The following is a 12,436-nucleotide window of genomic DNA, read 5'->3' as shown; positions in this document are numbered from 1 at the left end:
AAGTTGTATTTTTGAGGAATAATCTTATTATTGAACAACAACCATGTTCTCAATGAACCCAAAAAACTCATTAATATCAAAGCTGAATGTTTTTGGAAGTAGTTTTTAGTTTTAGCTATTTTAGGGGGATATCTGTGTGTGCAGGTGACTATTACTGTGCATAATTATTAGGCAACTTAACAAAAAACAAATATATACCCATTCCAATTATTTATTTTTACCAGTGAAACCAATATAACATCTCCACATTCACAAATATACATTTCTGACATTCAAAAACAAAACAAAAACAAATCAGCGACCAATATAGCCACCTTTCTTTGCAAGGACACTCAAAAGCCTGCCATTCATGGATTCTGTCAGTGTTTTGATCTGTTCACCATCAACATTGCGTGCAGCAGCAACCACAGCCTCCCAGACACTGTTCAGAGAGGTGTACTGTTTTCCCTCCTTGTAAATCTCACATTTGATGATGGACCACAGGTTCTCAATGGGGTTCAGATCAGGTGAACAAGGAGGCCATGTCATTAGTTTTTCTTCCTTTATACCCTTTCTTGCCAGCCACGCTGTGGAGTACTTGGACGCGTGTGATGGAGCATTGTCCTGCATGAAAATCATGTTTTTCTTGAAGGATGCAGACTTCTTCCTGTACCACTGCTTGAAGAAGGTGTCTTCCAGAAACTGGCAGTAGGACTGGGAGTTGAGCTTGACTCCATCCTCAACCCGAAAAGGCCCCACAAGCTCATCTTTGATGATACCAGCCCAAACCAGTACTCCACCTTGCTGGCGTCTGAGTCGGACTGGAGCTCTCTGCCCTTTACCAATCCAGCCACGGGCCCATCCATCTGGCCCATCAAGACTCACTCTCATTTCATCAGTCCATAAAACCTTAGAAAAATCAGTCTTGAGATATTTCTTGGCCCAGTCTTGACATTTCAGCTTGTGTGTCTTGTTCAGTGGTGGTCGTCTTTCAGCCTTTCTTACCTTGGCCATGTCTCTGAGTATTGCACACCTTGTGCTTTTGGGCACTCCAGTGATGTTGCAGCTCTGAAATATGGCCAAACTGGTGGCAAGTGGCATCTTGACAGCTGCACGCTTGACTTTTCTCAGTTCATGGGCAGTTATTTTGCGCCTTGGTTTTTCCACACGCTTCTTGCGACCCTGTTGACTATTTTGAATGAAACGCGTGATTGTTCGATGATCACGCTTCAGAAGCTTTGCAATTTTAAGACTGCTGCATCCCTCTGCAAGATATCTCACTATTTTTGACTTTTCTGAGCCTGTCAAGTCCTTCTTTTGACCCATTTTGCCAAAGGAAAGGAAGTTGCCTAATAATTATGCACACCTGATATAGGGTGTTGATGTCATTAGACCACACCCCTTCTCATTACAGAGATGCACATCACCTAATATGCTTAATTGGTAGTAGGCTTTCGAGCCTATACAGCTTGGAGTACGACAACATGCATGAAGAGGATGATGTGGACAAAATACTCATTTGCCTAATAATTCTGCACTCCCTGTAGTGGCGGGTTTCACTGAGAACCATAGATACCATAACACTGCCCCAACCATGTTTGACAGGCAGACATGCTTTGTAGTATTTCCAGTAAAGATTATTATTGGTTTCATCTGCCCAAAAACACTTTCTTCCTTTTTCTTGATTTTTCAGAACTGTAGATACTTTTTTAGATGTTTTCTGGCAAAGTCTAATCTGGTCTACCTGTTCTTTATTATAACCAGAGGTTCATTCTTTGTTATGAACTGTCTGTATTTCCATTCAGGAAGGCGTCACTTGATTGTAGATTTTGACAGTGATACATAACTTCTCAAGAATGTTCTTTACTTAGTTCAATGTTGTGAAGTTGTTTTTCTTAACCACGGAAATAATTCTGTGATCATCCACTTGTATTCTGTGGTCTTTCAGGCCTTTGGTTGTTACTGACTGGGTCAGTGCACATCTAGTTAAAGAACTAGACTGATCTGGCCACTCCTGTATTTATTTTTGTTTTTCAGCCTAATGACAGCCCTATCCATATCTCGTTGAACCTAATCCTGAAAGTGCCAATGAAAAGCTGCCAAAAGCTACACACCAACACTTCGAATTGTCTCCAGAGTGTTTGTTTTTCTTAATTTGATATTAAATAACAAGAAATCAAATTTCATCTGAACATCAAACTGCTTATCAGTAAAATTATGAATTAATTTTGAGCGTCTTAAATGTGGGCAGGGCAGCACAGTGGAATGGTGATTAGCACTTTTGCCTCACAGCAAGGAGGTCCTTAGTTTGATTCCACCATCCGACCATGGTCTTCCGTATGGAGTTTGCATGCTCTCTCTTTGTGTTTGCATGTTCTCTCCATGTACTCAGACTTTCTCCCACAGTCCATGGACATGCAGTTAGTGGGGTTAGGTTAACTAGCAATTCTAAATTGCCCATAGGTGTGAATGTCAGTGTGAATGGTTGTCTGTCTCTCTGTTTTAGCCCTGTGACAGACTGGTGACCTGTACAGGGTGTACCCTGCCTCTCACCCTATTGCAGGGTACAGTCCCCCACGACCCTGACAAGGATAAGCGGAAGAGCGAATTTAGTGAATTAAAGCTATGGATGAATGGATCTGACTATATTTGATCGCTTTCCAAATATTTATGTATCTGACTATATATAAACAAAGTTATGATGTTTCTTTTTTCTGTTTTGTATCTCTCAACAGTGTTGATTAAATGAAAGAAGAGGATGAACATTTCTGCTTGAACTGTTACACTTAATCCTGCAAGAATTTAAGTATTTTTGAAATGAAATTTATAAAAAATTTATAAAAGTGTTATGACTGACTCTAAAATTTTTTTGTTTTGGGTTAGTCATTCTTGTAAATGTTATTACTGTTATTCATTTTGAATTAACATGTTTTTCTGGTCACGTCCATACCCTGACTATTGCCCTATGACAACTGGGATAAGCTTTAGGGCTCTGGATGAATTTATTATTTAAAGAAAATATGTATTTTTTCAAATAATTTTGTATGTTTCATTTCTGAAACTCTAAGCTGCTGTAATCAAGTGTTACTTTAAAGCAAGTGGTTGTCATATTTTTTAAAATGTGGTAGCTTATTCCTACCTGATGGCCTTTGCTGCATGTCTTCCTTTGCTATCTTTCTTGTACACTTAAGAAAACAATTAAAAGCAAAAAAAAAACTTTTGCCGTCACCCCTTATTCTCATTTTTGCATTAACGTTTTATGGTCCAAAGTTTGAGTGTACAGTGCATAACAATTGGTGTTCATTTTAACTTCTATATCAAATAGTTTGCAAGACATAGTTTTTTTTTTTTAAAGGCAGAAAACCAACTTTCTTGCTATTTTTTTGCAATCTTTGAATATGAGTGTCTCAAAAACTATTACAGATAAAAGCCTGATAAAGACCTTTTCACTGTCCCTTCTTATCATCAAAAGGAATTAGGATTTTAAATTTGGGACAGATACATCAAAACATGTCTGCACACTGGCCATTTAAATTATGAAAAAAATCAAGAAGCATTTGAGTACACTAATAAAAAAATGTAAATTGCAAAAGACAGTTACAATTTCTAAATTATATGTACTTGAATTTCACAATACCAGAAAATAAAGCAAATAGCTGAGAAAATAATTTTGTTAAATACTAGCTCCAGAACTACCTACGTAATATTTTAAGGTAAAACATGCATATATTTAACACCATATCTGGAATTGTTATAACAATGTGTAAAAAAAAAGGTGAGAAAGTGGGTCAACTGACCTTTTTTTTTTTTTTTTTACAAATGTTTAGATTAAATTTCACAGTAATCATTATAAATGTAATTTAGATTTTGAAAAAAATAGTTTTAAGATCTTTTTTCAAAAGAATGTCTTGAAAAGATATATGAAGCTAAAATTACATAGTAATCATTCCATATTTTCAAACTTTGTGCAAACATTTTGTGGTGCAAATTGATGTTTATCGAGCAAGAAATGTTCTAAAAAGTAGCTGATTTGAGATGTAATGACCCACATAGGTAACTTTCTAACTACTAATCAACCTGCACAGTGGATCATGAATTTGCTGATTAATAATGGAAATTATTAGAAATTAGAAAAAAAAAATTGATAATATTGACAGGCGATTATCTATGGCATACACATCTGATCTGTACAAAGAGAGCACCCGCTTTAGATGTTATCAGCCCATACAATAGGCGTTATTAGCAGAAATCAAATCGTACTATTAACATAAACAACAACACTTTCATCAGTGCACTTTAACTCTTTAATAAAATAGAAATATCCCGCTAACAGTTGCATAGAATAGAGCTATATGAATCTCGGAATCCACTCTTACAGATTTCACTTGGTTGAGGTAAGAAGGTAGGGCTCACAAAGTGAAACATTAATGCAGGCAAGCTGCACCGCGTACCTGAAATTCATTATATTATTTGCTTTAAAAGGTGGTTTGCACAAACATATTGCTAAGAACAGTTAAGACTCCAACGACAAAAAAAGGCCTTTGTGTACAAACCCCTTTGTTTACAGCAGCTTATAAACATATACATTTTAACATAGTTAGCACATTTAAAATCCCAACAGACACAGAAACAAGCACACTGTAGTCCATAATAAGACAAAGTAAGGACAAGCAAAAACACAAGTCAGTAGCTGCAGTAGTAATCTGCTGTGAGGCACATCTGTAGGAGCTGTTGATGCTGATGGCATGTCTGATGTCAATCTTTAATGATGTAAGAGGTGTCGGTGTCCCCGACTGCGCCGAGGGGGGTGAGGAACCTGCAACAGAAGAGGTGTCGGGTTAGGAACTCTCCTTCAAGCACATCATCACAGGGGGGTGGATAGCGTTTTTAAACTACTCAAAGATCTCAGCGCATCTATGGAAAACAAACCTTAGGTGACTCAGGACTGCCGAAAGGTGAAAGCTCAAGGGAGTTCTCTTTGTCAGAGGAAGTGTTGTGGCGGAGATGGGTGAACTTTTTCTTCAGTGCTTCAGCAATAAGAGCTGCCGGGTCATTAAGCAATGCCGCACCTCCTTTACTGCGCCTCCTCTTAACTGGTGTGCCCCCTGGAGATCTGCAAAACAGAATGAATATGCTTTGTCAGGTGGGGGGGGAAGATTTACTTCAAATTACAGGAAAACAAGCAGGAAACACCAGGGTGCTGAACTACTGGTGCAATGAAGAAAGCATTCTGCAGCTTCAGATACAAAGAGTCACATTTTTAATGATTAGTTTTCTCTAAATCCGCATGCTTACCTCTTCACTGAGCGCAGTTTAACATGATTTAAGTCCTTTAGAACATCCAGCATGGAGGGCATCCCTTTATTTTCAGAACCCTTGCTGGAGGCTGACTCCTTAGTCCTGTGGTGACCCTTATCGAGATCTTTCTCATCCTTCCTTTCCTTTGACCCAGTGAAAATGCTAGGGCAGGGAGGAGGAGGGGGTGGTGGTGGTGGAGGAGGAGGAGGAGGAGCCACATGGCGAGGTGTGGAGGTGAGCGCTGGAAGTGGATGGGAAAGGGAAATCCCAGGTGAGGCAGGCTCATTTGGGGATTCAACCAGACCTAAAACACGATGAAAGATAAAACAAGGAAAAAGAAAGAAACACTCGGTTGGTGTTCTGAGAAGATGAAAGCATCTTGAAAAATGGGACAAAGACAAACATATCGTGTACCTGAGGCTGGAGCAGCAGTAACTATCAAAGCAATCTGAGCTCGCAGTTTCAGCAGCTCGCTCTCCAGCGCTGTGATCTTCTTCAGAGCTTCTGGATCAGGCGTCTGTCTTACAGGTGGCCCTCCTCTCGGAGCTCGTATGAATGCTGGTTCTGGACATCTCATCACATCTTGATTTACAGTACTTCGCCTTACTGGAGGTAGGTGGTTCCTACGGAGACCCCACATCATTCGTATATTAATTTAGCGTCTTAAAGTTGTCTGGACAGCATGATGAATGCTGACCTTTCATCTTCACAAACATAAAAAGGTAAGATTCTGTGTAAATGCAGTGACATTAATCACATCCAACAAGACTGCCTAATGAGTGAATTTGTATTTTTACTTTCATGGAAGTCAGGGATGCAGGGAGGGTGATTTTATCTGTGCTATGTCATTTTTGTTTTTACCTCGTTTTAGCACAGCTGTCACCCTCATCCTCAAACACCCACATGACATCAGCAAAGGAAGGGATGGCTGGTGTGTCCACAATGGGCTCGATATATTCATGGTGCCTATGGCCGAGCAAAGCGACCTGAGGAGACAAGGATAAGGAGGGATTACATGCTGTAAACGAGTACACAAGAGAAATAAGGGTCAAGAGATTCTAAAAACAGTTATGATAATATTAACTTCTTTTCATAGTGAAGCCTTGATTATATTCTATTGCAGACAAGGACAATTAGAGACAGTATGGGTGGTCATTCCTCTTATATTTCCTTAAAGTCCACCACCTTAAGCAAGAGGAAAGCTCCAGGGCTGAAAAATGAAGTCAACGCACAAGTGCCAAAAGCTGCAGTTGCTCTTTAAGATAGAAAATAAGTCTGTAGTGTGGGGACACAGACTGCTATTATTGTTATTATCAACAACATGGACAACTGTAGACTGTGCCAATCAAAAAAAAAGAAGAAGAATTAAATAGTTTTTAATTAAAAAGACTGATCAGCTGTCAACATGTCAAATGTTACATTGATCAACTGTAGGGTGACCAACCGTCCTCTTTTCCCCGGACATGTCCACTTTTCACGTTCTGTCCGGGACGTCTGGGGGGATTTTCGAGATTGATAAAAATGTCCAGGTTTTGCCATATTCCGACAGAGGACCCATGTGTGCTGCTGCTTTGTGAGTTGTTCTGCGCTTACAGACGGGACAGACAGCGCACAGCAACGCGTGTAATAATGTTTAAAAGATCCCAAAGCGCAAGTGGATCTTTTCAGACGAACTGCAAAAGAATTTTCCCTCGTACCGGCCAATACTGGTAATTTTTCTTATGCAGATGAGGCATTATTTCTGTACCATTATTTAATTCAAGTTTTTTTTTTTTGCACTTGTTGAGTTGTAAAGGCCTATATGACATAGTTTACAATTCATTAACCGCACAGAGAAGGCATCGTTTAAATATGTTTCTTTAAGCAAGTTCTTCATGACTGAGCCAAGTGTCCTCTTTTTTGGAAATCAAAATACGGTCACCCTAATCAACTGCAGCTCTTGATTGTTTTATGCATGTACAAGAGAAATGTATTGTTTTCATTGCAAATAGCCATTTATGTTGTATATTATATGCAACCGTGCATGCAAGTGTATGTACGCATTTAGCCAGCAGTGCTGACTGGTTAAAGTCAAACATGTTTTGTAAAACAAAGATTGTACAATACCTGAAACTGGACTCGTGGTGTTGGTGTCAGTGGGAGATTTGATCCAATCATCCGCACAATGCTGCGATACTGACCGCACAGCGGACTATTCCACACTGGAACCAGCTAAAATGCACGATGATACAGATAAGACAGAAACATAATGTCACAACGTCAGATTTAAAAGTTCACTAATTCAAGCAACCCGTGGATACCTCAGGAGTTTGAGTATTGCAAAACAAAAGAATGACACAAGTGTGTCTGTGCACATACCACGTCTGGGGGAACACCAAAGTACTCCAGGACAATGCGCAGCACATAAAGAACATCCTCTGATAGGGACATTGGAAGGATGTTTTCTTGCACCAGCTGATGACTGCAAAGCTCTGCTTTCTGCTGAGTGTCTTGGTGGGAGGCCAACACAGAAAGGATGTGTCTAAGTCACATGCTTGAAACCTGAAGCAAAACAACAAGAACAAAACCCCCCAAAAATAACACATACGTAAAGTAAGGTAATCCCTTACAGTAAAATCACATATGAAACCAACAATCTCAGTAAACAAATAATGGTTCAAATATTCATACTAGGAAAAATAATAACAATAATAACGATTATGACTATAGTAATCTGATAATCAGTGACCACCGATTCCTTCATGTGCCCCTTCTCTGCAGAGGAAACACCACAACTCTCAAACTTATAGACTTACAGAGTTTAAAATATAACGAATGCACAGGTTTGTATTGATAACAAAGTAGTTTCAGACAGTTGGAGTTAAACATTGGAATTATCAAGGTAAGAAAAATGTTAAACCCATACGAGAATGACCAGGACACAACCTACAGCAGCAAAATGGGAGTAAGTGCAGCCAACGGTCGGTTGCTGCCATCACTGATGCTCAGAGACAAATGTCGGTCTCTACTACTGGATGCTGATTCGGCAGCAAACTCTCAGTGTACCCGCACACTGGAGAGAGCATGGCTGACTTTAGGTGTAAGTTACACAGTGTCCTGCCGTTCTGAGCAGTGGGGGCAGAGAAGCACCGCAGTGGAAAAGCTGCGTGGATCATCAAAATTAACGTGCGTGACACCTCCGGGATTTTACACGATATAAAGAAAAAAAACATATAGTTGCGCTTACCGTCAAAACGTGAATTAGCAGCTACATTTCTCCCAAGCCATGTTCCCAGACGATACTGTAAACTAAATGATATTCACCGAGAATCTGCAGCTTCCCTTTTTTTCGCTCACGCGTTCAGATTAAAAGGAGTCTGTAAAGTCAAATAACGCTGCAGCAGCGAGACGTCTTCTGGTTGGCTGTGGATACAGAAGTAGCAAGAGCAGCCAATAGGGGTGGGCGACTTTGCGGCGTAAGCGGAGGCTAGTCGACCAATCGGGTGACACGAAAAGCCTAGCACCAAATTTGTATTTTTGTGCACGAGCTGCTTCTGCCCTGGGTAAGAAAACATTTAGCTACAAAACTACAGTTTAATTATATCTGTGATATATTTTAATAGGATAGCAGTTTAAGCGATTCCCCAATATCTGGTTATGAAGATGGAGCGAAAAAAGAGGAAATGTATTTTTTGTGAAGTTTATTTAGCTTTTTCTCCGAAAGTAGTTAGCTAGCTTCTTCGGCTAGCCACATTCTTAACGGCAGCGTAGCTGCTTGACTTGTTAACAATATTCCGACCTGTATGAACTAGTGTCGGCTGGGTTTGACAATTTCGGTAGTTTTGAAACATTCATTAGGAATTGTAGTATGACCTCACACCGGACAGTTATGGGATAGGAAAAGCTATTTAACAGCCGCACGTCCTTTATCTAACACTCTCAAGTAGATATTTTGTCCACCACATGCCAAACGTTGAGAATGGCTAACTCCTTTGTAAATGTTTTTCACAGTTGCAGGTCCGATAAAGTTGTTAAAGATGATGGATACACTGTCGGTGGTGAGTCAGCTCCGGGACTTGGCTTCTGAGCCCCAGAACCGCGAGGTGATAGTCCAGGATCAGGGCTGTCTCCCAGGGTTGGTTCTCTTCCTGGACCACCAGAACCCAGATGTCCTTTTTGCAACTCTACAGGTATGTTATTATTCAGATTATTTCTGAATTTCAATTAGTTACGTAGTTTTAATAAAATTTGGTTGTTTTCTGTTTTTAAGAGAGAGAGACCAGTGAAAGTGAAAGCTTTCATCATTGGGTACAGGGTCAAGGCTGGGCTGGAGCCTATCCAGCTGTCATAAGACTAAAGGCAGGGTACACCCTGGACATATCTATTGTGTGGTAGGACTAAACATAGTGACAAATGTTCATGCTCACATTTACAGCCACAGCCAATTTAGAATCGCCTATTAATTAGAACCCTAATTAGATGTAGGATTTGTAAGACCGAATATTTGGAGATTTAAAAGTCTGATATTTCGATATAGCAACCAATTTTCTTTCTTTCAAACACACACAATGTTACAGGCAGCTGTTTGTTAACTTCTTTACGCTCTACTTCAGCTCTGCTCAGATCCGACTGGCTCCTGTTTGTGATATTCCAAAGATTATATTCCTTGTTAACATATTGCTAAAAGGGAACTTTCCTTTTAGCAGAGTGCCACCTAATGGACAAACTGCTGCTTTACATTTTCATTTTTAAATGCCAGTGCATCAGCAAATAGCTAATGCAAACTCCAGACAGAAAGTGACAGATGGATTTGAAACCAGGACCTTCTAGCTGTGAGATGCGGCGCTAATCACTACACCACTGGGCATCATTTAAAAGACATATTTTCCATGTTTTCCTGTCTTATTACCAATTAAAGAAGGTTTTTAAAGCCCATAATGTGATTTTTACAGTGGTTTATCTTCCTGATGCAGCCCTCTCAGGGATTTGTGTCTCCTTATGGTCCCAAAGAACGAATCTTTGATGTGTTATGTGAAGGTTTAAACCCCTACACTGTGAGCCTTTCTGAAAGCAAAACATGAATGTGATTACTTAGAGGTGACCCATCCATGCATTAATTATACTTGCTTAATTCCTTGGGGGAGAAAAGTCTCCTGTAATCTATATTATGTGCAGGTTATATGAAGCATGTGAAATGGGTGATATTCTTAATCTAAAGTTGATGTGCACTGGTAATACCACTGTTGTGTCGCTGAACTGTAAGCATGGCTGTATATGAATCCTTTCTGTGTTATTTTGTCTGCAGACCCTACGTTACTTGGCTGAGTTATCTGCCAACATCCCCACCATGAAGAATGAACTGGGTATGATGGTGAGCTTGGAGAATCTCATGGCAAGGTGACACACCCATGGTTACTTTTACCTGTGGATGAACACGTTATTTCCTTTGCATTTTCATGTGTCTGTATGTAAAATTTACAGTGATACTTGGCAGCTTTTTCACTGCATAAATTCTGTGCCGTTTTTTTCATAATAACATAGTTATAAGTTTGTAATGAAGGTGAGTGTTCGCACCCCCAAAGCACATGATTAAATATAACCTTTCTCCATACAGAGATGGTCCCTCTGTTGATATCACCTCTTTGGCCAAGGAGGTTTACGATATTCTCAATGCACCTGCTAATCCTCCACCTGAGAGAAGGAAGAAACCCCAGTTCTTTCTCAATTCTTCCAACAAGAAGGCCAAGTCCATCACACTGCACATCCAGGGCTTGGACAGCTCTGTAAGTCGACTGCTTTTTATATACAGTTCATTTATGTAGCTGTTACAATCGCCAGTAAGTTTAATTATGTAATCTCTCTGTCATCAAGCATCGAGGTTTGTGCGAGGAAGCTCTTCTAAAGGTCAAAGGAGTGATAAGCTTCACTTTCCAAATGGCATCCAAGAGATGTACTGTTCGCATCCGTTCAGACCTGCCCACTGAGGTAACAAGCAAAGACAAACATTTACAACCCAACATTTTACCAAAAAAGATGAGACTGTGTAAAATGAAAATAAAAACCAGATCCAGTGATCTGCAAGTCCAGTTAAGCTTAATTTTATTCACAATAGAACATATCAAATGTTTAAAATGAGAAATTGTACCATTTTTAAGAAAAGGTCATTTTTTTAAATTTAATGGCAGCAAAGTGTATCAGAGTTTGTGTGGGCGCTGGGGTTGTACAAACAGTCTGATTTTATTAGTTTATATGTGTTATTCTGTCAAAGCTGCTGAGAAATGCCAAATGCAGAAATTTGTGACAATGAAAAAATTCCTCTTCTGACGGATCATTAGCCTCACACTCTTCCCTGATGTCCCATTTGCAGAGTCTGGCAACAGCCATCGCTGGCACTAAGGTGTTGTCGGCCCAACAAGTGATAAAGAATGAGGCAGGAGAAGAGGTCATTGGACACTTGAATATACTTTCACTAAAGAATATTAAGATATGGAAGTGTAAGTTAAACTTTAACTATAAATTTGTGTTGTTGTTTTTTTAAAAATAACATTGTCTTCAGGTTTATATTCCTTTGAAATCATCTGGAGTGGATGTGCCTCAAAACTCAGCCCTGCCGGAATACCTCCCAGAAGAAGAGGAGAGCCCCGTGAGGGAGGTCGATCGAGCAATTTCCCGCACCACAGCCAAGGAAGATTCCAGCGGTAGCTGGCTCAACGCTGCTGCCAGTTTCCTCACAAAAACATTTTACTGGTGAATCAGTCACAGGGAGGTACTTTTAAGACTCATTCCAGTGTATTTAACTTGAATGGACATTACTTGAAACCACTTGAGAAACCACAGGTCTGAGTCCTGGCTTCTACTGTATAGTCAGCGTTTCAGTTCCTGTGAGACGATCAACAGATTTTGGGCTAGATCTCTATTATTGTTTGAGCTGACTGGAAACTAAAATGCTTGAATCATCTGTCCTCATTCAGTGTAAATATTTCTTTCAAATCTGTTTTTAAAATTTCCATTTCCTCCTAAAATGTACAGAAACTGTTAACAATCCTGACTGCTTCTTTCTGTCCCGTTTTTAATTGTTGCTGGTTTATGCTACAGAATATAAATGTTGTGCTGTCACTGTACTCTGTTCTGTTTTCTTTCTTGGCTAAAGAGTTTGAAAAACAAAATAAGGCAAAATTAC

At 39.7% G+C, this 12,436-nt stretch overlaps 2 protein-coding genes across 2 annotated transcripts; one reads left to right on the top strand and one right to left on the bottom strand.

Annotated features, from left to right (window-relative positions):
• Positions 1–4,285: 4,285 nt before the first annotated feature.
• On the bottom strand, positions 4,286–8,592 carry mtfr2 (mitochondrial fission regulator 2). Its single transcript, XM_063496030.1, has 8 exons — positions 8,504–8,592; positions 7,636–7,818; positions 7,384–7,488; positions 6,139–6,263; positions 5,692–5,900; positions 5,275–5,581; positions 4,909–5,092; positions 4,286–4,795 (listed from the first exon to the last, which is right to left on the bottom strand). Exons 2-8 carry the CDS (start codon positions 7,705–7,707, stop codon positions 4,742–4,744), a joined length of 1,056 nt encoding a protein of 351 aa, XP_063352100.1. The 5' UTR covers positions 7,708–7,818; positions 8,504–8,592; the 3' UTR covers positions 4,286–4,741.
• A 700-nt stretch (positions 8,593–9,292) lies between these two features.
• On the top strand, positions 9,293–12,277 carry armc1l (armadillo repeat containing 1, like). The gene is made up of 6 exons (XM_063495746.2): positions 9,293–9,446; positions 10,562–10,653; positions 10,871–11,039; positions 11,128–11,241; positions 11,624–11,698; positions 11,813–12,277. The coding sequence occupies exons 1-6, from the start codon at positions 9,294–9,296 to the stop codon at positions 12,005–12,007; spliced, it is 798 nt and encodes a 265-aa protein (XP_063351816.1). The 5' UTR covers position 9,293; the 3' UTR covers positions 12,008–12,277.
• The last annotated feature ends 159 nt before the right edge of the window (positions 12,278–12,436 follow it).

This window comes from Pelmatolapia mariae, linkage group LG15, assembly GCF_036321145.2.
Source record: "Pelmatolapia mariae isolate MD_Pm_ZW linkage group LG15, Pm_UMD_F_2, whole genome shotgun sequence".
NCBI classification, from domain to species: domain Eukaryota; kingdom Metazoa; phylum Chordata; class Actinopteri; order Cichliformes; family Cichlidae; genus Pelmatolapia; species Pelmatolapia mariae.
Note: the sequence above shows the minus strand (reverse complement) of the source record. Positions and strands in the feature narration are given on the sequence as shown.

Bases quoted from the DNA above. Each gene is read 5' to 3' on its own strand.
- mtfr2 (XM_063496030.1), bottom strand. From the start codon at position 7,707: ATGTCCCTATCAGAGGATGTTCTTTATGTGCTGCGCATTGTCCTGGAG. The intron at 6,264-7,383 runs GTATTGTACAAT...TTGTCTCCTCAG, and splicing joins CACCACGAGTCCAGTTTCAG to GTCGCTTTGCTCGGCCATAG. The intron at 5,582-5,691 runs GTACACGATATG...ATCGTGTTTTAG, and splicing joins TACTGCTGCTCCAGCCTCAG to GTCTGGTTGAATCCCCAAAT.
- armc1l (XM_063495746.2), top strand. From the start codon at position 9,294: ATGATGGATACACTGTCGGTGGTGAGTCAGCTCCGGGACTTGGCTTCT. The intron at 9,447-10,561 runs GTATGTTATTAT...TTTTGTCTGCAG, and splicing joins TCCTTTTTGCAACTCTACAG to ACCCTACGTTACTTGGCTGA. The intron at 11,242-11,623 runs GTAACAAGCAAA...TCCCATTTGCAG, and splicing joins GTTCAGACCTGCCCACTGAG to AGTCTGGCAACAGCCATCGC.